A 24,311-nucleotide genomic window follows, 5' to 3' on the forward strand; every position below is an offset into this window, starting at 1 on the left:
CATCCCCTCTCTCCTTACTCCCTCCTCCTGAAGTCGGCGCTGGAGGAGCCGCCGGGCAGGGAGGCGAGGAGGACGGGCGCAGGGGCGGGTTCATGGGCTCTGCCGGCCCCCGGAGGAGGGAGCCAGCTGGGAAGGAGAGGGCTTAGCCAGGCAACGGCTGCCGGCAGGAGAAGCTGGCCATGGCGGCTGCAGTCGGTGGCGCCGTCCGGCGAGGGACCCCCATGTACTCGGTAAGCGCCTCCTGTCCCCTCAGCGGCGGTGCTGCTGCTCCGTGGCTGGCAAGGGCGGGGGGCGGCATTGTGTGCTGGGAAGCCCCGTGGGAAAAGGAGAGCGGCCGGGCCCTGCTTCCTCGTCGGGGCTGGGAGGGAGGCGCGGCCGCCCCTCGCTGACCCCTCCGCGTGAGTCTCTTGGTCGCGGGCAGAAGGTCCGCGCGATGACAGGCAGGTTGCAGTTCGTCAGGGTGCATGCTCTTTCAGCGCTGGAGCTCGGGGAAAGGAAGGCGGGGAACTGCACCTGATGCATTGCTGCCTACCTGACAGCTGTTCGGGGCCCACCGCTCCACGCCATAAACAGCAGGCAGCTCTCACGTGGAGCCCGCCTGCTCATGTGCCAGACATGCTTACTGGGCTGTCACAGCACAGAGGTGCAAGGTCTTTTGTGCATGGGCGCTGATGTCCCGAAAGAAAGAATCGTTGTCCGTTTAGACAAGAGACTTTAATATGTTGAAGCCTTTTTGGCATGGTCGCCTGAAGATAGGCTCAGTGTGTGGCAGGGCTGTGAGTTTGGTTGCTAGGGTAAATAAGGGTTTTTAACTTGGGAGGAAGCTCCACTGAACTGTCACTTTGGCTGGCGCCCCACCGCCTTCCCTCATCTACCGTAAAGCCTGTAAGCCTCTTTTCCTTCGCCAAGAGCAGGGAATAAACCTGAGCTATGTGAACGCAACTGATTTGAGCAATCTCAGGCAGCAGGGATTGCACAGGAATGGGGATCCAGGCTGCTTCTTTGATCTTAAGGTTGTTTTTACTGCGTCAAAAGAAGGTGGACAGTACTGTCTTGAAAGGGAAGTGTGTTCATTTTCTTCCTACAGTCACTATCCTGCTGCAGAACATAAACCAGTGCTGCAGGTATTGCTGAATTTTGCGGTAGTATGTTTCACTCAGTTTTGTTACACTTGAACTTGTATGTACTCTTGCAACAGTCCTTCAAATAGCTGGCTTATCAAGATGCTAAAAATTCCCCTTCCCTTGAAACGTAGGAGGAGATACCTGTACAGACCAGTGCTTATTATTGGTAGAAATCCTAACATGTAATGTAGTACTGCCAACCACATCTCAGAAGCAGTGTTTGAAACTCCCATTGTTCTAGGTGCCTTTTGTGACAGGGAATTTCATTTACGTGAGCAGTTTCTGAGCTCTAGGCGCAGTACTACACCTACAATTTCAGATTAAAACTGCAGAGTGGAAGGAAAGGAGGGCTTTTTTCTGCCTCTCCACTTCCAGCTACTGTCTGAAGACTGGAGAAGAGACCCTCTTAAGAATATTAGGGGGGGTAGGCAGGGGAAGGACTAGACAATGTGAAAAAGGAAGATAATATTTAAGCTGCAGTTCATTCATTTTCAGCTTTGTATTCTAGTTATAAAAAAGTGCACCTAGATATTCCGTTGTTGTGCCCATAACCTAGGTTTAAGGTGCCATTTAGCTCCTAGCTTTCATATCTCAGTTTCAAACACTGCTCAGAACCAATTGAGAATAGAGAAGGCTGCATTCTCATGAGAATAGTTTGTCTGTTTGGTAACAGATAAATCTGTAGTAATCAAAGAAACTTGCACTCCTTACAGCTAGTTCTGTATCTTTGGATTTTTTAATTGCAAACTCCACTTATTTATAATTCCCTGTTCTCATAGGTGTATGGCTCTGTTCTGCATCTGTAGGAATTCTTACACTACAGCAAGCCAGGAAAGTTGTTAAAGTAGCACCTCTGTGCTGCCTTGCCTTAGTCCTGTTCTTTATGTTAATGGCAGTATGGTGGTGCTTTAATGGATCCAGTCATCTAGGTTGGCTTTTTGCAAATCCTTTTCTTTCACATTGCATTGGGATGTGTGCACATTTGTTGTGCATACACATTCATTTATTCCTGCATTGCAGGGGATTGGACTAGATCACCCAACTCTACAATTCTGTGATTCTATGCTGGAGCCTTTTTTCATCGAATAAGCAAATCAGTAGGGAAAGAAGGATTTTCTATAGCAGTAGCAAGTTTTGCCTCCAGTATGTCTCTTGTGCAGTGTTGTTCTTGTCTGAAGCAGGAAGACTGACAGAGCAATCCTATTTAGGTCTACTCAGACTGAGTTCAGACTGACTTGCTCCCATGGAAGCTTGTAGAAGATTGCAGTCTTAGTCCTGTGCCACCCCTTCCTAACCATTTGCCCCAAGTGCTAGTGTAAGAATTCCTACAGATGCAGAACAGAGCCATACACCTATGTTGGGTATACTTTGGTTTATCAACACAGACCTGAAGATACTGGGGGCTCAACAGTGTGCGTAGCACTTGTGAGTACGTACGCATCTCATGCTGGCACTATTGGATAATGTATATATGGACACATTTGAAGCATCCTTATATAGTCACACCACTGATGCATCTAGCCTGGTACTTTCGGTTCTGCCTGGCTGTCCAAGGTTTCAGGCAAGGATCTTCTCCCAGCTCTGCTGTCTGGGATCCTCTTAACTGGGAATGCCACTGTTTGCACTTAGGGATCTTCTCTATCCAGTATGTGCTACTGTGCCTTCCCAAAGAATGCAGGTTAATCTGTAAATCTTCTTTCATTGATACACACAACAATTTGAAATGCACAGTTCTCATATGTGTAGAAATCAGTGCATTTGTTTTTTTAGTACACTTGTGGCAGTGAGGTCACTGACAGTTATTGGCTGAATTGGTGTGGACATTCCAACTTGTGAATGTTCCAAACTGCCCATGGGACAATGCTGCCTCAACGCTTTCAGGGTGGAGAAAAGCTCTGAAGAAACTCCACTTAAGGTCAGTAGGGGCTGTATGCTATGGTGGGGAGGGAGATAGACTACCGAATGGACATGGAACAAAACTGATGGACAGATAAAGAGGTACTCAAGGAAACAATTGACAATGGAGAGATGGAATTGAGGGAGAAAATAGGACAGAGGCAGCGCATAACATTGAGGGGCTAGAAGCCAAAGGATTTGTGTATGCTATTGACAAGAAGGAAGTGGATATGCAAAGGATGATTTGGAGAGCATGGGGACTGTGGGTAGCACTGGGTTGCTAAGACTATAGTTAGTCTTTTAATATTTGTATAAAAGGGGAGTGTTGCCAATTGTTCCTTCTGTTTTCATGGCGGCATTTGTTACCAGATGACAACCCTTATGGACAATAAAGACCCTGTGAAGAACTGAATTTGCCATACTAATTTAAACCAGCCAGCCAGCTCCTTGATTGTAAAGCTCAGCTATTAAGTCTTGTGGCTCATTTGTGTAGGTTGAACTCTAATTAAATAAAAGCAAATATTACAAAATGGTTTCATGATAGCAGAGATAAGGGATTTCATGAAAGTAAAGTTACTGGATTTCATAACAGCAGAGATAAAAGATTTCATGATAGCAGAGATGTTGCTAATTGTACATTTTACTGTCATGACACCATTTTCTCTGACAAACATCAGAAAGCTATTTAGGCTGCAGTCCTATACACAGTTATGAGGGAATAAGTCCTATTGATTTTATAAGGACTTCACTTCGGAGTAGATATGCATGAGATTGCACTGTGCATGGATTAAGTTACTGTCTGATTCTTCATTCATTTTGTTCCCAGCAGAAAAACCTCACATCAAAGAAAAAAGATGATTTTGAAGATATCTTGGAAGAGAGGCGGCAATCCAGTGACCTCAGATATGCAATGAAATGCTACACACCTGTTGTTTATAAAGAACTTTCTCCCTGTAAGCCAAGTGCCATTAAAACTATTGTTCTGCAATCTGAACAAGTTCAATATGTCATCAAACACGTGAGTAAAAAATTGTTCTTACTTCAGAAGTTAATGTATTTGTAGGTCTTCTTTGTGCAGCACCCTTGTTTACTGCCAGTTTTTTTTCTACCCATGAGGCTATTGCTTTGATTTTCTCAGGGTAGAATTTTGTTTCTTTTCTTTCCCTTGTAGTAGAAATTCCTCAAATTGCATAATCATCTATATTGTTTTCTGTGTCTTGCTCAGGTGGAGGTGCTCTTTTTAGCTGAGAGAGTTTTATTGGATCGGCCTTTGCATGATTTGTGTACCGTATTTTTCGCCCTATAGGTCACACTTTTCCCCCTCCAAAAATGAAGGGGAAATGTGTGTGCATCCTATGGGGCGAATGCAGGCTTCAGGAAGCTATCCGCAAGCCTGGGGAGACCGGCGCAACTTCCCGCCGGGCTCCCTAGGTTTGCGGATAGCAGCCTGCATCTCGAAGCTTCGGGCAGATACCCGCAAGCCTGGGGAGCTCCCGCCGGGCTCCCAAGGCTTGCGGATAGCAGCCTGTTCTGGGGCTGGGGTCGGGGGTAGCCTGGGCTTCCCCCGCCCCAGCCCCGCGCCTGGGGGGGAAAAATATTTTTTTTCCTTTATTCCCCCCCCCCCAAACCCCCTAGGTGCGCCCTATGGGCCGGTGCACCCTATGGGGCGAAAAATACGGTAATTTATATGTGCTTTGAAATGGATTGTTTCAGGGATTTATAACTTTATCAACAGGTGGGGCTTTCCCCATAGCTGTACTTCCATAAAAGAAAAGGATTACCCTATTTTATTTATGCTATTCACACAGCTGATAAATCCTCAAGGCGTAATTTCCTTGGCACCTGCACTTGTAGTTCTTGCTGCAAGAGAGTAAACCTTTTCAACAATTCTTACTTGCCACATGCAAAGCAACTATAGGCCACCGTGTGCCAAACAATCTTCAAAATGTCAGAGACATTTGGTTTTTATTCACTACTGCTCTTCATCTTTCGCACAGCTATCGAAAGAGACAGGTGAATCACCTGACATCATACAAGAAGAAGCAACAGAAATTCTGGACGAGATGGCGCATAGCATGCATATGGGAGCTATACGGTTTTTTGCTTTCACACTGAGCAAAATATTTAAATCCCTTTTCAAGAGCATCTGTGTGAATGAAGATGGCATGCAGAAAGTAAGTATGTGTATGAAGCCATATGGAAACGGCTAGAACTCTTAATGCCATTACAATCGGAATGAATCTGTGTGGCCGTGCTGACTGTAGTAACCACATTATAGTGTGACAGTTTGACATATTGATTGTCCCTGGGGTGGCATTTTCAGAACCCTTGGGTTGTAGCCATAACTAAAGAATTACCATGTGCATGGCCCTGTGTAAGTGGACCAAAGAGCCTATCTAGGCCAGCTTCCAGTTCTCACAGTGGTCAACCAGATGCCTATGAAAAGCCCACACTAGGGACATGTCTGCTGCAGTGCTGCCCATCAGCTGGTGGTATTTATAGGTGTACTGCCTCCAACCCTGGAGATGGCACATAGCTATCAGAGCTAATAGCCACTGGGAGCCTTGTTCTCCTTGGATCCAGGATCTTTACCTTAAGCTATATATAAAAATGACTAAGGAAAAAAAATTTTATTTGTAGAAGCGCCTTTTCCATCCCCCCCCCCCCCGTATCAGCTTTTGATATGCAACTATCAACAAGCATTAATTTGTACGAATTTTCATGCCAATGTTAATGTGGGGTTGGAATTAATGGCCTAATAACTCTACAAGTCAACAGGTTGTTTTTCGAATCTGCACAGCGAAGTGAGCTCTCGTTGCTCTGTCCCAGCTCCTGCCAACCTAGCAGTTCGAAAGCATACCAGTGCAAATAGATAAATAGATACTGCTGCAGCAGGAAGGTAAATGGCATTTCCATGTGCTCTGGCACTTGTCACGGTGTACCATGCGCCAGAAGCAGTTTAGGCGTGCTGGTCACATGATCCGGAAAGCTGTCAGTGGACAAACACTGGCTCCCTTGGACTGAAAAGTGAGATGAGTGCTGCACCCCATAGTCGAATTTTACTGGACTTAACCATCATGGGGTCCTTTACCTTCTTTTTAAAACTTCTAAATATATAAAAAAATGTATCACTGCAGGCTTTTGCATGCATGGTATCTTTTTATGCAACCCCAAGCAATCTGTAGGCAATACTTTGGACAGCAGCCTTACAAAGAAGTAATTAGGTGAACCTTGTGTGGGCCAAGCTGATTTCATTCACACAACCACTTCATGCAACCCAGAGTAATTGAAATGCTGATGTAAAACTTCTAAGGTCTGACTTCCTTGCTTCTGTTATGTTTAAGTCATCATAAAAGTTGATGCCTTCGTTTATTATTCAATCATCTTCAATAAGGAAAAATCTGAAAGAGTTGCAGAGTATATTGTGGCCATGTGCTGAAATTAAAGAGAAAGACAACTCAAGATTCCTTCATAGTGATGAATGGCATTTTGTTCTTCGTTAGTTACAACAGGCAATACAAGAGCATCCCGTTGTTCTGCTGCCCAGTCATCGCAGCTACATCGATTTTCTCTTACTATCTTATGTGCTGTACACCTATGACTTGGCTTTACCTGTCATTGCTGCAGGAATAGGCAAGTATTTCCTTTTAAGCAAAACATTCTTAAAATAGCCAGAATTTTGTAATGGCGCAATCCGGATTGGCCAACGTGAGCTTCGATCAGACTGCTATAAATGTGTGTGTTGGTCGTCTTACTGTGCTTGCAATATCCCCCATAGATTTGTACAGTAAGGAGACTGCACAAGGTCAGGCCAAAAATTTGAGAGGGAACTGATGAATGCAGGGATTCCTTGATCCCCCGGTAGGAGGGAGAATAGCCCGTCCCGAGGGAAATCGTAGTGGATTTTGTTCTTGAAAACCTGTGAATGAGATCACCAGCGTGAAGATCACCCTTTCGGATCTTCAAGATAGCTCTCTATTACAAGTAGGAGCGTTAATACACTTGAAGCTTAATTATAAGCATTTAAAACATAAGATGCAATTATGCATGTCATTTATCAAAGGCTTGTGTACAACCAGCAGAAAACCAGGGTAGAATACCAAGGCTTCCATATCACAAACCCCTTGCAATAGCAAGCCCATTGAATTCACTGGGTCATAGCCAAAGGAGTGCCAGCAGACCTGCAGTGGTGCAAAGGATGTGCTCTGGCAGAACTTTTCTCTCCTTTGCTCCCCCCCCCCCGAATCATCTCCAAAGCATCTTCCAATCCTCTGCGGCTGATTTTGGGGGCCCATAGGGGGCTACAGGTGAAAGAGAAGGGAAAGTTCCATTCCACTAGTGTATGTCCTTTGCGCTAGCAGAACAGGAGCCTTGGATACAGCCTAAGGTGTTTATTCTATGACTTAGTTGTATATCACCCTATGAATGCTATATAATTTGCTGCCAAATAATACCTTCTAAATATATTTTTTAAATTTTGTTTCTGATACGCTACCCACATAAGCAGTTGGCCAAATCTCTGTGTGTTTTGCATTCTACTTTCTGAATCGAGTACCCCTTTGAAACACCAATTGATTTTTGCTACTCTATTCTGTGCCTCTGCTAGATTTCTTGGGAATGAAACTGGTCGGTGAGCTGCTACGAAAATCAGGTGCCTTTTTTATGCGACGTACATTTGGTGGTAACAAACTCTACTGGGCTGTGTTTGCTGAATATGTGAAAACTATGTTAAAGGTAAATAACTGTAATTTTATGTTGAGTTTTAATACTTGCTCAGGTTTACTTTATTTCTTTATTTGTGGTTGATGGCACATTTGTTTATACTTTGTTTGACCCAAGTAGCTGCTATTTAAAACATTCATTATTTTAAATAAAAAAAACAAACACCACTTAGATTACTTACTTAAAAATGAGTTAATAGATTTCCCTTGTGTTTGCTAATGGTTATGTTTTTGTCTTTTTTGTCCTAAAGAATGGATATGCTCCCGTTGAATTTTATCTTGAGGGGACAAGAAGCCGCACAGCAAAGACTTTGACTCCAAAGTTTGGTATGTTGGTCAGAAAATTGCAGCCTTTGTCGCAGAATTAGACGATTGATGCTCAGAAGTGAGCCATGTGTTCAGCACAAATCGCATGCTGGAAACTTATGCGCTCTGTAAACAATCTTGATTTAATTTTTACATGAATTTTATGCATTTATTTCATACTAAATAACATAATTTTCTTCTTATAGGTCTCCTCAATATTGTGATGGATCCTTTCCTTAAAAGGGAAGTGTTTGACATTTACCTTGTCCCAATCAGTATCAGCTACGAGAGGGTATTGGAAGAATCCCTTTATGCACGTGAACTTTTAGGAGTCCCTAAACCAAAGGAATCTACATCGGTAAGAAAGCAGGTTCAAATTATTGTAGTTCAATGGGCATTTATTCTGGGTTCATATCTTGCTTGGCCTTAAATTCACTGTGGCCTTGTTTGGTCACCACGAGCCTTGGGCTCATTTGTTACTCTCTCCGCCTTCGATGTAGCTACAAGGAGGAATTTGGAAACTTTTGTTTCTGTTTTAAATTAAACTTAGCCTGCCATGACATCCAGACCTGGACAAACAATGGTTAAGTATGGTTTGTTGAAACAAGCTAACTGCAAGCCATATGGTTACATCCATCATTTGTCATAATTGAAGTAAACCCATTTAAATCAATGAGATTAATCTTAATGGGTCAACTCTGAGTAGATTTTAGTTGGCTGCAACCTATATTTTATGAAGTTGCTTTATTTTAACAAACAATAGTTAAAATCTGGTAACTGTAAAAGAATCAACAACTTCTGGTGCTCTTTTTGCACCTGTGTTTGTAGGAGGTGGATGCATGCAAACCATGACTTAGTGTTGCATTTAAACATTGCCTGGCTGTCAAGGGCAATTTCCTACCTCAATCACAGTTTCCTTCCTATAGAAGAGAAAAAAATAGTCATGTACCTCAAGGTTGTGAGGATGAATAGGCTAAGAATCCTAAGGTAATCATAAAAATTGCAAACTGATGCTGTAGAAGGTATGATAAAATAATAAATGTAGTATATCTGCATGTATCTTTGCTGTTGAACATGTCTCAAATTTTATCCTTTGTAGGGACTCTTGAAAGCTAGGAAAATCCTGAGTGAAGATTTTGGAAGCATACACATATTCTTTGGACAGCCTGTATCACTCAGATCATTGGCAGCTGGGAGAATCGATACCTGTTCATTTAACTTGGTTCCAAGGTATTACAATGTAATATATATATATATATATATATATATATATATATATATATATATATATATATTTAATGGCTTGTGGGGAAATTAACATGAGTCTGTTTTTCACTGCAAAATTTAAAAGTGCTCATTAGCTGGGTAGTGACGCTACTCCTTTTATCACAATATTTAGTAATAATTTTACTGTATCAGTCAAGTCTATTAGATCAGTGTTTCCCAACCGGTGTTCCGCGGCACACTAGTGTGCCGCCAGACGTTGCCTGGTGTGCCGTGGGAGGGAGGCGGGCGAGTCGGCGGCGAGAGGCGGGGCGGCGGCGGCGAGGAGAGGCCGCCCAGCGCGGGGCTCTCGCCGTCTGCCTGCCTGGCTGCCTGCCTGACGCGCAAACCCCCGGCGCAGGCGCCCCGCTTGTTGACACGGGAGGGGAGGGGGGAGAGGAAACGCTGCTGGTGCCGCTGCTCCTCGGCGGCGGCTCCTCCTCTCAGCCCGCCCTGCCTATATTTGCGCCAATCCCCGTCCACTAAAGCATTCGCGCCTCCCAATGGGAAGCCTTGCCGGGCGGCGGGCGCTGCTGCCTGAGAGTTCTGAAGCCACGCCCACTTTCCCAGAGACTGGCGGTTCTGAGGGATCCAGGGCAGGGCCGGCGCGCGCACGCGCTTCTTGCTGCCCGGGCGCTTGCTCTAATCCCGCCTTCCCTGGGAGGGAGGGACGGCGGTGGCCGCGAGCGTCCGGGGTGGGGCGCGCGCTGGCTCTCCCTGGCGGCCCCCGTGCCTGGCGTTCTATCAGTGCGCCTCCTCTCTCTTTCCCCACCCATCCTCCACGTGCTGCGCTCTAACCCGGAGTTAGAAGCGAATTAGAACACGCCCCCCGTGTGTGGTGTGTTTTTTTTGCTGCTCCTCTTTTTTTAGGGCTTTTTGGCGGCTTTTGGGACGGCGTCGAGGGGTGGCGCCCACGCTCCTTGTGCGCCCGCCCCGGAGGCTCGCCCACGCGGTAGTGCTAGAGGAGGAGAGAGGTGGGCATGGCGGCTGTTTTGGAGCTGTTGCTGCAGGACGAAGTGGCAGCCAGCGCTGTCGTGCGGTGGCTGAAGGCGAGCCAGAGCCCCTGCGCCGTGGAGGTAAAACGCGCAGCGCCGCCCTTGCTTCACCCAGCCCTCGGTTCGAGCGGGAAGTATCCGGGAAAATGGAGTTGATGCCGGCCTTCAAAACTCTGCGCTCCAAAAGGGAGGCGGGAGGGGGAAAAAACAGGTCGACCATTTGAGGTTTCCTCCTCTGGCGGGATGCTAAGTGGGAAGCTGCAGCCTTCAGGCCTGCGCTATGTGAACTCCTGAAGGGCTCTTGCGGTAGCTTTTCGGGAGCCCAGGTGTATATATGTGCCCCCTTGAGGGAGCCCTTCACTGAACCTGAGAACCCTGCTGTGGAGTTGGTGGGACTGAGTTGCTGTGCGCCCTTACGAGTCCTTCCCATATGCAGCTTTAATGATTCAGAAACAAGACCTACAGAATTCGTTGGAAGTTACTATTTTTTTATTTTTTTTTACATAAGTAAAAAGTGACCTTTCCCCATCTGGCATGGTGGTGTGCCTCGAGATTTTTTTCATGAAACAAGTGTGCCTTTGCCCAAAAAAGGTTGGGAAACACTGTATTAGATCATTCATTGGTTCAGCATTGGTCAGATCTCAGTGTTTGAGGGGCATTACAGTGCGAATGCATCATGGAGATACTGATCCCAAAATAAAGCATTCCTGAACTCATTTATTACTTCCTGTAGATGTAAATACTATTCAATGAGCATACTTCACTTGTTAATATGAACTTCAAAATATTGTTACTTAAGTTTTACATATGAAAGTAAGCACCCCCCAGCTGCTGCTGCTGTTATTATTATTATTATTATTCACCCACCATTTGGGACCCATAGGCACATTTGGAGTTTTGAGAGAGTGGCATATGGGCACTACCCTTTTCAGTTGTTTCTCTTCTTCCACACCTCAGGTTACTTCCTTTCCAGAGGAAGTGTGCATTTATGTGTGTGTGTGTGTGCGTGTGTGTGTGTCACACACATTGTCACACACACATTCTCTCATTGTGTTTTTTTCTATGAGGTCCAGGTAAAAGTTGGGTCTAGTTGAATGAATACAGGTCCTCTTGAATTGGCATGATTATTATTTTTTTTAAAAATCAAATAAAAATGTGTAGACTTCACTATCAAAAACACAGATCCAGTTTTTCCCAGTATCAGGAAAACAAGGCAGAGATACTCAGGAACCTTCATTACTTTTGCATTACTTTTGCATAGGATGACAACAACCCTGTGGATGCAGTTGTGACCTATGATTTGATAGTGTTTTTGAGGAAATCCCTTATAAAATTACGTGGCTCCATAAGGATCCATGCCTTGCATCCATGTTTTTGCACCATGACAACACTGAAAAAAAGCACTGGACTTTTAAATTGTATGGTTCAGTCAATGGCAGACAGGTGTGATCAGTGATTTGAAGGTATTGCTTGCTGGTGGGGGGTGGGGATTCCATGCAAAAATAAATGCAATTTCACAGGTCCCTCACTCAGTTGCACTCAGAGGTCCTGTGGGATGGATGGAATATCCATTGCAAAAAACAAAACAAAAAATTGCAAAAGCAAACTGACTCTATAAGGGAGTACAAGACTTTGAATGCCTTTGCTCACTACACTTTTCCTTTTAGGCATATTCCCCAAAAGCCATCTGAGGAAATCCAGGAATTTGCCTGTGATGTAGCCTACAAAATGGAACTCCTACAAATAGAAAACATGGTTCTGAGCCCATGGATATTAGTTGCTGCTGTCCTACTCCAGAATTTACCAGCCATAGATTTGCAGCTTCTTGTTGAAAAGACACTTTGGCTAAAAGGTTTAACTCAGACATTTGGAGGATTCCTTGATTGGCCTGGTATGCAATGAACACATTTCCTTTTCTGAGAACAATGTAGCTTGTGTTACTTTTTATGTGTTTGGGAACAGTGGGAGGCTAGAATTTTCCTTTTAGGACTTTAAAACCAGTCTGATTCCTGCACCTCCACCCCTAAATACATGAATGTTACTACAGCATGTGATTACTGTCCTTCCTCGATATAAAAAAGATTTTAATATTGCAGGAAAGGTTACTTATATTTGTGGTGACCATCTCAATTATAAACGAGGACAGGACATGCTAGAAAGCAAGGTGTTTAAAAACAAAACAAAACCATCAACACAAAATGCACACACAACAACTGTGAGGCAAGGCTAAGCAAGAGCCCTCCCACTAGGGCCCTACCTGATTGCGCTGATTTTATGTTGTTTGAGCCTTGAGGCTGGGATGGGACGCAATCTCATTGAGTTTTGTATGGCAGACATACAATACCAGTGTCTTGCCATGACTGCTCAAGGAGCCACGTGGCTCAGGGCAGGAGAGATGATTCCACAAGCAAATGCAAATATGAAAAATACCTGAGCTTTGAAGCCAGCATAATTTTGAGCTGGAATACGAGGTTCTTGTAGTCTGCCTGCCTCCATAAGTCATTTATTAATTGGTCACTATAAATAAGGTTCACAAAGGCTGAAAGTAAAAAATTGATGCTCTTACCTTGTGGTAACAGGGGTCTTCTCTTTCTCCCGCTTTCACATTTCCATCTTTCACCTGATCATAAGTCTGCGGTTCTCTTAATTTTGAAGAAGCTCTGATTGCTTTTACTACTTTGCAGTGCAGTGGAATATGAAGGATACGTAACTTTGTGCTAGACACAGTGGTCTGAAAATAGGATGTTTTCCTGTTTGAGGAAGGCAGATAATAATTGCATGCCTTTTTAAAGTTGCCAGTTTAGAAATCTCTTTGTCCTTACCAGCTTCCACCCTCTTCCAAATTCTGCCTCCACTCAGAATGGTTACCTTCCGGCTCTCTCATCCACCTGTTTCCCCAGCCTTTCTCAAACTTACCAAGTTGTAGGGTGAGGTTGCGGAAGGGAAACAATAGCCAAAGACCACTTCACCAGCATTACCAGTGTGAATTCTTAGGACTGCAGTTGTTTGTTCTTCCTAAGTCATTGAACAGAGTCCCCATTGGCAATGGAGGATCCAAAGATGTTCTGAAGCCTTCACGTTAGAGAACTGGAAACTTAGGAAATTTTTTGGCAAGACACTCCAGCTGCTTGTTTTTTCTCCTCCTCCACCTCCCCGTCCCAGCAACTTAGTAAAATTGCGAGTGCGTGGGAAGTAGGGCTAGTGATAGTGGGACCTAGGAAGGTAGGAGCATAAGGAAGTGTTGTGGCTCAGTGGCAAGGAACCTGCTTTTCATGCAAAGGCACCAGGTTCAACCCCTGAAATCTCCAGATAGGAGTGGGAATGTCACCTGTCCGCAAATGCTGGATAGCTGCTGCCATTCGCTGTAAGTCATACTGAGCTCAATGGACCAGTGGCCTGGCTCAGCTTCCTATGTTGTTCAGTGGAGGAACTCCCCTAGGCCAGCTCTTCTGAGCCTTTGGAAAGAATTGTCAGAAAACGCTTGGGCGGCTGCTTCTGAGGATTCTCCAAAAAAAGGCTAAGAAAGGCGCAGCCTGCTCTGAATGAGACAGGCGCATTTTGCCGATCACTAGCTGAAACAATTCATTTTTCCTGCCTCTTTCCTTGGTATTTTTCTTGCAAAATTCAAAGCTAAAATAAGAGATGGTGTCAATTTTGGCATTTATTCCCCATTTGTCTTTTCCTAGATAATCTGTGTGCTAACAAAGCGGTGCGATCCAGTCTTGCTCTACACTCCAACATTGTGAGCCTTGTCAATGGGCAAGTGGTTCTCAATGACAAAGATATGGAAGCTGGCGCTACGGAAGAGCTTGTCTTTAAGCAAGCGCTCGCCGTCCTCATGTGCGGGTCCTACAGGAACCAGCTGCTCAACGTCTTTGTGCGACCAGCCCTTGTAGCACTTGCGTTGCAAATGACACACTGCTCTAGAAAAGGTAAATTCATTGTCTAATATAGCAAATCTGTAAAGCCACAAATCTGCTCCTATTATTCAGTTATGTCATTTGCTAAACAGGCTTGTGATGAGATTTTTGGAGCTCTTCCCTTGTTCCCCAAGCATTTTATGTATGGTTAGACTGAGCAGGTCTGGATGAGCTACAGATTGGGAAAGGGTATAAAGAGCATTTTGTGCATGCTCCTTTCCCTGTGCTCTGGATTAGGCTTTATGTCTTATCCATACCTCTTTCTTAAAATATATAAATAGATTGTTCAGCTACTTAGCACAATTATAAAGTGCTTTCCTATATTATAAGCTGTACTGGAAGCTGGCAAGTTCATGTACCCAATATGCCTATTCACCATGATCTAGTGTTCATCATGCATGCAGACTAGTTAGTGTAAATAAAATGTGAAGCGTATATTAGTTTGCAGTTCTTGAAGGTAATGCCCAGTGGCTCTCTGTGGTTATAGCAGCTTCACTTCCCGTGACCTGACTAACTTGGTCATGCCTCAAAGCATCCTTAATTTAACAGCTATGGCGTGTGCCAGTGAACTGTCATTGTCTGGTGAACTAATTCTGCAGTAGCTGTTGATTGAAGGGGATGGTGCATGCCCTGACAACTTCCATTGCGTAATTTAGTGTTAAGGTTAACCGCAACCCATCAACAATTCTGGTTTGTGAAATCCCCTGTCATTTCAGTAGACTTTGCGCAGAAGTAGCTTCTGATGATTGCACCTACCATTTCCAAGTGACTCTGCCATTCTTGTGTACATGTTCAGTTTTTATGCCATCGTTTAACATACATTATTATCTTAAAAAATGAGCACCTTGCAGACATCCTCTTTTAATAGTGAAACACTTTGAAAAAAGGGTTTATTCATGGGCAGTTGCATTTTGTTTTCCAGAGGAAGTCTATAGCAATTTTGCTTTCTGGCGTGATGTCTTCTCTGATGAGTTTATATTCTTTCCTGGAATACCCCTGAAGGTAAAGTATTGTGTGCGGTCCTGGTAGCTTAATATCTACAGGAGTTTCTCATGACTTCACTAAACAGTGAAGCCTAATGTGAATAGAGAGAGTGATCTTGAAGCTGTTATGATCTTCTGTTGGTAGCATTTTTGGCTGTAATTTCCCCCTGCTTTTTGAGTGAGTTTTCAGTATGCTAGTCCCTCTTTTCCTTGAAGCAACATGGCTAAAACCCACTCCCATCAGTCCCATCTAGCATCACCAGCGAGTTGGGGTCTAACATCATCTGGAGGACCACAGGTTCCTCCTCCCTGTTCTATTGCTTCTCATAAAATGACATCATCTATAATGTTTTAAGATGTTATGGCTTCCTTTGCTGTAAAACCAAAGCTACGTAATGTCATGTTATAGCCTCATTCTAGATGTCACAACCTAATTTTTACACATACACCTGAAAGAGCTTGACAACTAACAGTCTGAAACTTTAACGGTCTGAAACTTAAAATATATTTTTTATGGGTGGCATATACACCTTGTGTGCACACAAACACACACCACATTTATCTTTCCTTCTCTATTACCAGCATTTTATCACTGACCTTGCCACACTGTTCTGTCCTTCTAAGATATCTGGAGAGTGTCAGTTCACTATCCCTACTCACATCCCCCGAGCAAAGATGGGAAACCTGTGGCCCTCCAGATGTTGTTGGACTGCAACTCCCATCAGCCCCAGCCAGTACAACAAGTGAGCATGGATGACGAGAGATGTAGTTCAATCTGGAGGATCACAGGTTCCCCACCCCTGCCTTACAGATGTGTCTTATTCCTCACTTGGGGTGGTTTCCCCTCTCCTACCCCTTATTTTGGGCTGCTTTTATCTTTACATTTATGTTCTGTCCCATCATGGTGCGGAGGAAGACCATTTTGGTTGTGCTAGAAGTGCATGCACAATTATTTTCTTCCTTCTTTTTAGTCTGTTCAGCCCAAACTTTCTCTGATCTATCTTCCATGCACCGTTCTTAATACGGCCATAATTACATACTACTCTGTGGTTCAGTTTGCTGTTGTGTAAGCCCAATAACGAACTGTTTGCCCTCCACTCTGCCTCTTGAAAGGGCAGGTCTTCAACTGCACTTCATGCACTCTCAGTACAAAAACTCAGGAATGCTTGGCCATCTAAGAGCGCAGAGTGTTTGGTTCTAAGATGTTCAAGGAGCATCTCTCTGGATTACAAATCCCAGCCTCTTAATCTTGATGTAGTGTGCAAAGTGCTCAAACAAGCAGGACTATTTGCAGTTGTTGCGCAATGCAAACTGAGAATTAGCTTTTGCTGCTGGCTGGGAACAGCTGTTCCGTTGGGGCTAACTTGGTGCTAAAAAATCCAGGGGTATAGTACAGGCAACGTGGATTGCCTGATTATAATGATTACTGTTAAGCAGATTGAATTGTTGAAATTAAAGCAATTTGGGGCAAAGATTTAAATGAAATTTCCCATTCTGAAATTCATACAAGCATGCATTCTAACTAATTTCTCCAACAGTTAAAGTTTGGTTTGCAATTAGTGTTATTATGTAACCGAGAGGCATAATTCAGAACTTTTGGTTGTGCATCCCATGTGCTGTTGTTTGCAGAATTTTGTCTGCTTACAGACAAAACAAGCAATGGCAAAATATGTGGCCTCAGCTTTTGTACGCCAGAGTCCAGTACACAGATATTATTTTCTTCAGATGGCAGGTTGTACAATACATGCATATGCTTGCTCTACTTGAGGGCCTGCAGGGAATTTTATAGGGCTAGTTCCAGAGTGTGTATGCCTTGGCTGTCTTGTCTTGAAAAACTGGTTTTGATTTGTGTAACCAGACTCCACTGTATGCAATTAACTTTATCATGCATCAGATTATTTTTATAGAATAAAACTATATTACTGTTTTGATATCACAAAGGAGTCAGCTGTCATAAAATGTTAAAAACCATCTGTCTTTGCTGCGACCATAGTAACTGAAATACCTTTTCATTGAGATTGTTGTTGTTGTTGTTTAGTCGTTTAGTCGTGTCCGACTCTTCGTGACCCCATGGACCAGAGCACGCCAGGCACTCCTGTCTTCCACCGCCTCCCGCAGTTTGGTCAGGCTCATGTTTGTAGCTTCGAGAACACTATCCATCCATCTCATCCTCTGTCGTCCCCTTCTCCTTGTGCCCTCCATCTTTCCCAACATCAGGGTCTTTTCCAGGGAGTCTTCTCTTCTCATGAGGTGGCCAAAGTATTGGAGCCTCAACTTCACGATCTGTCCTTCCAGTGAGCACTCAGGTCTGATTTCCTTAAGAATGGATGCGTTTGATCTTCTTGCAGTCCATGGGACTCTCAAGAGTCTCCTCCAGCACCATAATTCAAAAGCATCAATTCTTCGGCGATCACCCTTCTTTATGGTCCAGCTCTCACTTCCATACATCACTACTGGGAAAACCATGGCTTTAACTATACAGACCTTAGTTGGTAAGGTGATGTCTCTACTTTTTAAGATGTTGTCTAGATTTGCCATCGCCTTTCTCCCAAGGAGCAGGCGTCTTTTAATTTCGTGACTGCTGTCACCATCTGCAGTGATCATGGAGCCCAAGAACATAAAATCTCTCACTGCCTCCATTTCTTCCCCTTCTATTTGCCAGGAGGTGATGGGACCAGTGGCCATGATCTTCGTTTTTTTGATGTTGAGCTTCAGACCATATTTTGCGCTCTCCTCTTTCACCCTCATTAAAAGGTTCTTTAATTCCTCCTCACTTTCTGCCATCAAGGTTGTGTCATCTGCATATCTGAGGTTGTTGATATTTCTTCCGGCGATCTTAATTCCGGCTTGGGATTCATCCAGCCCAGCCTTTCGCATGATGAATTCTGCATATAAGTTAAATAAGCAGGGGGACAATATACAGCCTTGTCGTACTCCTTTCCCAATTTTGAACCAATCAGTTGTTCCATATCCAGTTCTAACTGTAGCTTCTTGTCCCACATAGAGATTTCTCAGGAGACAGATGAGGTGATCAGGCACTCCCATTTCTTTAAGAACTTGCCATAGTTTGCTGTGGTCGACACAGTCAAAGGCTTTTGCATAGTCAATGAAGCAGAAGTAGATGTCCTTCTGGAACTCTCTAGCTTTCTCCATAATCCAGCGCATGTTTGCAATTTGGTCTCTGGTTCCTCTGCCTCTTCTAAATCCAGCTTGCACTTCTGGGAGTTCTCGGTTCACATACTGCTTAAGCCTGCCTTGTAGAATTTTAAGCATAACCTTGCTAGCGTGTGAAATGAGTGCAATTGTGCGGTAGTTGGAGCATTCTTTGGCACTTCCCTTCTTTGGGATTGGGATGTAGACTGATCTTCTCCAATCCTCTGGCCACTGCTGAGTTTTCCAAATTTGCTGGCATATTGAGTGTAGCACCTTAACAGCATCATCTTTTAAAATTTTAAATAATTCAGATGGAATATCATCACTTCCACTGGCCTTGTTATTAGCGATGCTTTCTAAGGCCCATTTGACTTCACTTTCCAGGATGTCTGGCTCAAGGTCAGCAACCACACTACCTGGGGTATATGAGACATCAATTTCTTTCTGGTATAGTTCCTCTGTGTATTCTTGCCACCTCTTCTTGATGTCTTCTGCTTCTGTTAGGTCCTTTCCACTTTTGTCTTTTATTATGGAAATCTTTGTACAAAATGTTCCTTTCATATCTCCAATTTTCTTGAACAGATCTCTGGTTTTTCCCATTCTATTGTTTTCCTCTATTTCTTTGCATTGCTCGTTTAAGAAGGCCTTCTTGTCTCTCCTTGCTATTTTTTGGAAATCTGCATTCAATTTCCTGTATCTTTCACTATCTCCCTCGCATTTTGCTTGCCTTCTCTCCCCCGCTATTTGTAAGGCCTCGTTGGACAGCCACTTTGCTTTCTTGCATTTCCTTTTCATTGGGATGGTTTTAGTTGCTGCCTCTTGTATAATGTTACGAGCCTCCATCCATAGTTCTTCAGGCACTCTGTCCACCAAATCTAAGTCCTTAAACCTGTTCCTCACTTCCACTGTGTATTCATAAGGGATTTGACTTAGATTGTATCTTACCGGCCCAGTGGTTTTTCCTACTTTCTTCAGTTTAAGCTTGAATTTTGCTATAAGAAGCTGATGATCTGAGCCACAGTCAGCTCCAGGTCTTGTTTTTGCTGACTGTATAGAGCTTCTCCATCTTTGGCTGCAGAGAATATAATCAATCTGATTTCGATGCTGCCCATCTGGTGATGTCCATGTGTAGAGTCGTCTCTTGTGTTGTTGGAAAAGAGTGTTTGTGATGACCAGCTTGTTCTCTTGACAGAACTCTATTAGCCTTTGCCCTGCTTCGTTTTGAACTCCAAGGCCAAACTTGCCAGTTATTCCTTTTATCTCTTGACTCCCTACTTTAGCATTCCAATCCCCTATTATGAGCAGAACATCCTTCTTTGGTGTCACTTCTATAAGGTCTTGTAAGTCTTCATAGAATTGGTCAATTTCAGTTTCTTCAGCACCAGTAGTTGGTGCATAAACTTGGATTACTGTGATGTTAAAAGGTCTGCCTTGGATTCGTATCGAGATCATTCTATCATTTTTGAGATTGCATCCCAGTACAGCTTTCACCACTCTTTTGTTGACTATGAGGGCCACTCCATTTCTTTTACGGGTTTCTTGTCCACAGTAGTAGATATGATAGTCATCCGAACTGAATTCGCCCATTCCCATCCATTTTAGTTCACTGATGCCCAAGATGTCAATATTTATTCTTGCCATCTCATTTTTGACCACATCCAACTTACCCAGGTTCATGGTTCTTACATTCCAGGTTCCTATGCAATATTTTTCTTTACAGCATTGGACTTTCCTTTCGCTTCCATGCATATCCGCAACTGAGCGTCCTTTCGGCTTTGGCCCAGCCGCTTCATCAGCTCTGGATCTACTTGTACTTGTCCTCCGCTCTTCCCCAGTAGCATGTTGGACACCTTCCGACCTGAGGGGCTCATCTTCCAGCGTCATAACTTTTATATGCCTGTTGTCTTTGTCCATGGAGTTTTCTTGGCAGGGATACTGGAGTGGCTTGCCAGTTCCTGCTCCAGGTGGATCACGTTTGGTCAAAACTCTCCACTATGACCTGTCCATCTTGGGTGGCCCTGCACGGCATAGCTCATAGCTTCTCTGAGTTATTCAAGCCCCTTCGCCACGGCAAGGCAGTGATCCATGAAGGAGTTCATTGAGATACCATTTAGGTATAATTTGAAAGTTAGAAACAGACTTGAGATACGTTAGACCTATTTATTGGAGAAATACAGGTGTTGAATATCTGTAATTGTCTGCATGGCATTAAACCCACTAAAAAAACATAAACAATTTTGTTTAATCCCCAGGATTTTGAAGAAGGTTGTTTCTTGCTTACAAAATGTGACGCAGTTCAAGTCACGTCCCAGCAAGTTTTCATTACTGAGAAAGGAAACGATATAATCTCTTTCTTGACAGCAATGTTCAAGCCTTTTGTGGAAGGTTATCAGGTACAAAATCAACTGCAATGTTATTTCCACCAGTCTGTCTTCTATTCCTTTTGTGGGGAGTGACTTATTTATTAATATTTTGATGCTGGGGCCCACAGAGAGGGGCCTTTGGTAGGATAAAAGATAAATATATAAAGCAGAAAATGAGAAGGGCCTATGGTGAAAATCTTAACATGTGGGTATTTATATAGAAGCAAGTGGCCTACATGCACCCTAAGCATCCTAAGAAAAAAGGTTAAAACCTGTAGCACAGATTTTACTAGAAGGCAAGCAAACACATGTCCTCTCCCACTTAGGGTTGTATCTCCGGATCGAGCTGACATTTAAGATTTAACTGGGTGGTGTCATTGATTAAAGGAAACAAAAATTGAATAAACAAGTTGAAATTGGTATTACCTGTGGAACGAAGCCCTGCTGTACAGCACTTACAGCTCTGCTCCCCCTGCCCTTGTGTGGGTTCCCATATATTTATTTCACAAGAACTATTGTGATGTTCTGACAGCATCATCTCCCCACCCCCCAAATGCCATATGACAAAATTGCTTTGAAACCCAATCCGGCTGCCCCTTGGAAGTAGCTCTTTAGAAAGCAGATCAACTCTTTAAAATGCTATGAAGTATTTTTCAACTCAGAATGTTACATTTTTATTACAAGTTTAGTTTTCCAATGACTATTCATGCAAGAGTGATGATCATTAACAAATGTGCTTCTTAACCAAAGACGTGAATGGGTTTCTCTCCACTAGATAATCTGCAAGTACCTTTTAAAGGAATCGAATGAGGCCTTTATGGAGAAGCAGTTTATATTTGGAGTCCGAAGCTTTGCTTCTGAGCTTCTCGAGGCAGGTGTGTGTTTTGTCTTTGGATGATGCGATTCTTTCCTTAGCACTTGGGGTAAAAGAACTGAAGCTTTAATTGTTCCCCTTTCTCCTGTTTAGGAAGCACACAGTGTTACGATGTCCTGTCCTCAGACATGCAGAAAAATGCTTTGGCAGCTCTTGTGCGACAAGGCGTTGCATCAAGAATGAAAACGTGAGTACAAAATTTTTGAGAAGAAAGTTGGGGTATAAAGCCTCTTGCAAATTATACAGAGATTGCACAACTAAGCAGTGCCAGAAATTCAGCAAGGAGGGATGCCTGTCAGGAGGGGCTTCTGTAGACTTGGACTCACAACCCTGAATGCATTAATTATATGGCTCAGTTCTTGTCCTTTTCTCCCCAGGAGTGATGGATTCACTTACACTGTAAGGAAAGAAGCTCTAAGTAAAACTGCAGGAATGTTTGGTAAGTGTCTCTGCTAATGGAGAGTATTATGAAATCTGAGGGAGATTTTTTGCCAAAGACTTTGCATGTGTCTTCTCCTCTTTTTGTTATTTCCCAAGTCAACAGTAGCTGAACAGTTTGTAAACTTCTTGCAAGAGTAGGAGCTGTTTTTCAAACGTAAAATGTAGCATGCTGAAAACTGGGCCCTTGCAATATTGTCTTGACAGAGACTCTTTTTTTTTTTAATGATATTTATTAAGAATTTAAAATTACAGAAAAAAAGGAAAAAGAAAAGAGAGAAAAAAGAGATTAAACAGTACAAGTCAATAAACAGAAAAAAAATACAAAACACACAATACATCAAAATCAAAAACAAAAAATAAATAAATTAAAAACAAATCCAATATTCCCATATCCTTATCTTCATTAACTTGTTTCATTGACCTCCTCACACCTCCCGTTTTTGTATTCTAATTGTTAATTATCTCAGCAAATCCTTTCCATCGTTCACTATATTCTGTCCTTTGGTTGTCTTAATTTATTTTAACCTTATCTTACCATAAAAAACCCTAAAACTTAAAAACTTATTTATACATAACTCCTTATAACATTTCTACTAAAGCCAAATGGTTTCATTCCAAGATTTTTCTAACACTCATTAATTTTACAATATTTCTCTAAATGAATTTTTAAACTTTCTTCCAATCTTCATCCACCGTCTCTTCTTCTTGGTCTCGGGTTCTGTCAGTCCTTTCTATCTATTCCATCTAGTCCATCAACCTGGTGATCTTCTGTCCGAGGCTCTGTCTTGACAGAGTCTCACCTTGTCAAGATCATCTCTGACCCGCAATAGAAATACAGACTGAGTGAATTATGTATGGTCTCCAAAATGTTAACACTCTCCATAGCAGCTTTTACGGCCAAATAGGAGTGTTTTTTATTACATTTCAGCTGATTGCCTCCTGGCTTAACATTTTCAGGAGTATATGTCTGATACTCTTTAGTTTACCTTTAAATTTTAAAAGTGATGGAAGTAATGATGGCAAAGACTTAACACTACATCAGTGGATTTAGCAGGAGGTGTAGCAGCTGATTGCAAGTAGTTTTTGCTTGAACATGCCCTGCCTGCCCAGTTCAGTAATGGAGGCTCCTTTGCTTTTCCCAGTCCAAAATAGAGCTTCCTTCTAAGCTCCGATTCTGAGAGGTAGTTTTGTAACAAGTCCTTTCCCTGCATAACTTTTTGTCTTACTTCTTTAACAGCTTTTGTAAAGGAATGGTAGAGTGTTTCTCTCTCAGAACTAATGCACTCTGTATTCCTGTTACAGAATCTAGGATACCTGTAAGCAAACCGATGGCTGCAAGACTTTAATTTGAGCTCCTTGTGTGGCTTGCCTTATGCACACTAAAACTGTGAACGGCTGGAAGTAAGGCAGATTATGAACAGGATGCTAACTGAAGACTTAGGATACGCTTCCCACCTTGAAATGTTACTACTGCTACATAATTGTGGGAGAAAACTCCTGACGTCCAGAATATTTCCATCGCCACTCAGAGAACTTTGTCAGCATTGATGATTAACATTCTCTTTAATAAACGCCACTCCTTCCTTCACCCAGTTAGCATTTAACAGAATCACACTGTTAACATCTGAAATGTTTGCCATAAGGAAATTGTTGCTTTTATATAATTATTTTGTTGTTGTGAAGAAATGTGATTGAACAACTAAGGACATAGCATTAAAAGCAATATTTAAGGAAAAGCATCATTGGCTGTTGTTGTACATAGGAAGAGATTATTTCATTCCTTTCAAGGATGTAATTCTCACAAAATGTCAATGCTGTAACTGTTTTTCAGGTTTTGCAACTTTTAAGTATTAAAAACTAAGAACGGAATACTTTGCTGCTTTCAACTGTTGCACACTTGATGACTTCAGTGTAATGTGCATTGCATTGTTTTTCTTCTCTTGCTGTTAGGTTTTATAAAAGCATATTGTCACCGAATGGTAGATACATTTATATATCTGAGTATGTGCCTGTGTGTTACCAAATATAACAGGGTTTCCTACTGCAGCCTTTGCAACCTGGTGCCTTCCAGATGTTCTGGGCTACAGTTGTGTTGACTGAGACTACTGGGGGTTGGCGTATGGATGTATCTTCTCCACTGGAAAGCTTCAATAAGGGAAGGACCTGAACTTTGTTTGGTTGTGGGGAGAAGACATGAGTATGCAGTCCTATAAATACTAGGTATATTTCATAAATTGGGCAAACTCATTGTGTGTTTATTAGAAATAATGTG

At 43.0% G+C, this 24,311-nt stretch overlaps 1 protein-coding gene across 4 annotated transcripts; it reads left to right on the forward strand.

The window, feature by feature from the left end:
- The first annotated feature begins 25 nt into the window (after positions 1-25).
- GNPAT (glyceronephosphate O-acyltransferase) lies at positions 26-24,031 on the forward strand. 4 transcript variants are annotated; one of them, XM_028723970.2, is made up of 17 exons: positions 126-230; positions 2,895-3,039; positions 3,847-4,038; positions 5,018-5,194; positions 6,524-6,653; positions 7,627-7,754; positions 7,993-8,068; positions 8,254-8,405; positions 9,147-9,277; positions 11,973-12,196; positions 13,992-14,237; positions 15,148-15,227; positions 20,614-20,754; positions 21,500-21,599; positions 21,692-21,785; positions 21,976-22,037; positions 23,342-24,031. In XM_028723970.2, exons 2-17 carry the CDS (start codon positions 2,977-2,979, stop codon positions 23,383-23,385), a joined length of 2,040 nt encoding a protein of 679 aa, XP_028579803.2. In that variant the 5' UTR covers positions 126-230; positions 2,895-2,976; the 3' UTR covers positions 23,386-24,031. The 4 variants fall into 4 exon arrangements, with proteins under 4 accessions (XP_028579806.2, XP_028579807.2, XP_028579803.2 ...); XM_028723972.2 differs by having other exon boundaries at positions 3,850-4,038; XM_028723973.2 differs by lacking the exon at positions 2,895-3,039 and having other exon boundaries at positions 26-230.
- Positions 24,032-24,311: the final 280 nt, after the last annotated feature.

The sequence above is a fragment of the Podarcis muralis genome, chromosome 3 (genome assembly GCF_964188315.1).
Source record: "Podarcis muralis chromosome 3, rPodMur119.hap1.1, whole genome shotgun sequence".
NCBI lineage: Eukaryota > Metazoa > Chordata > Lepidosauria > Squamata > Lacertidae > Podarcis > Podarcis muralis.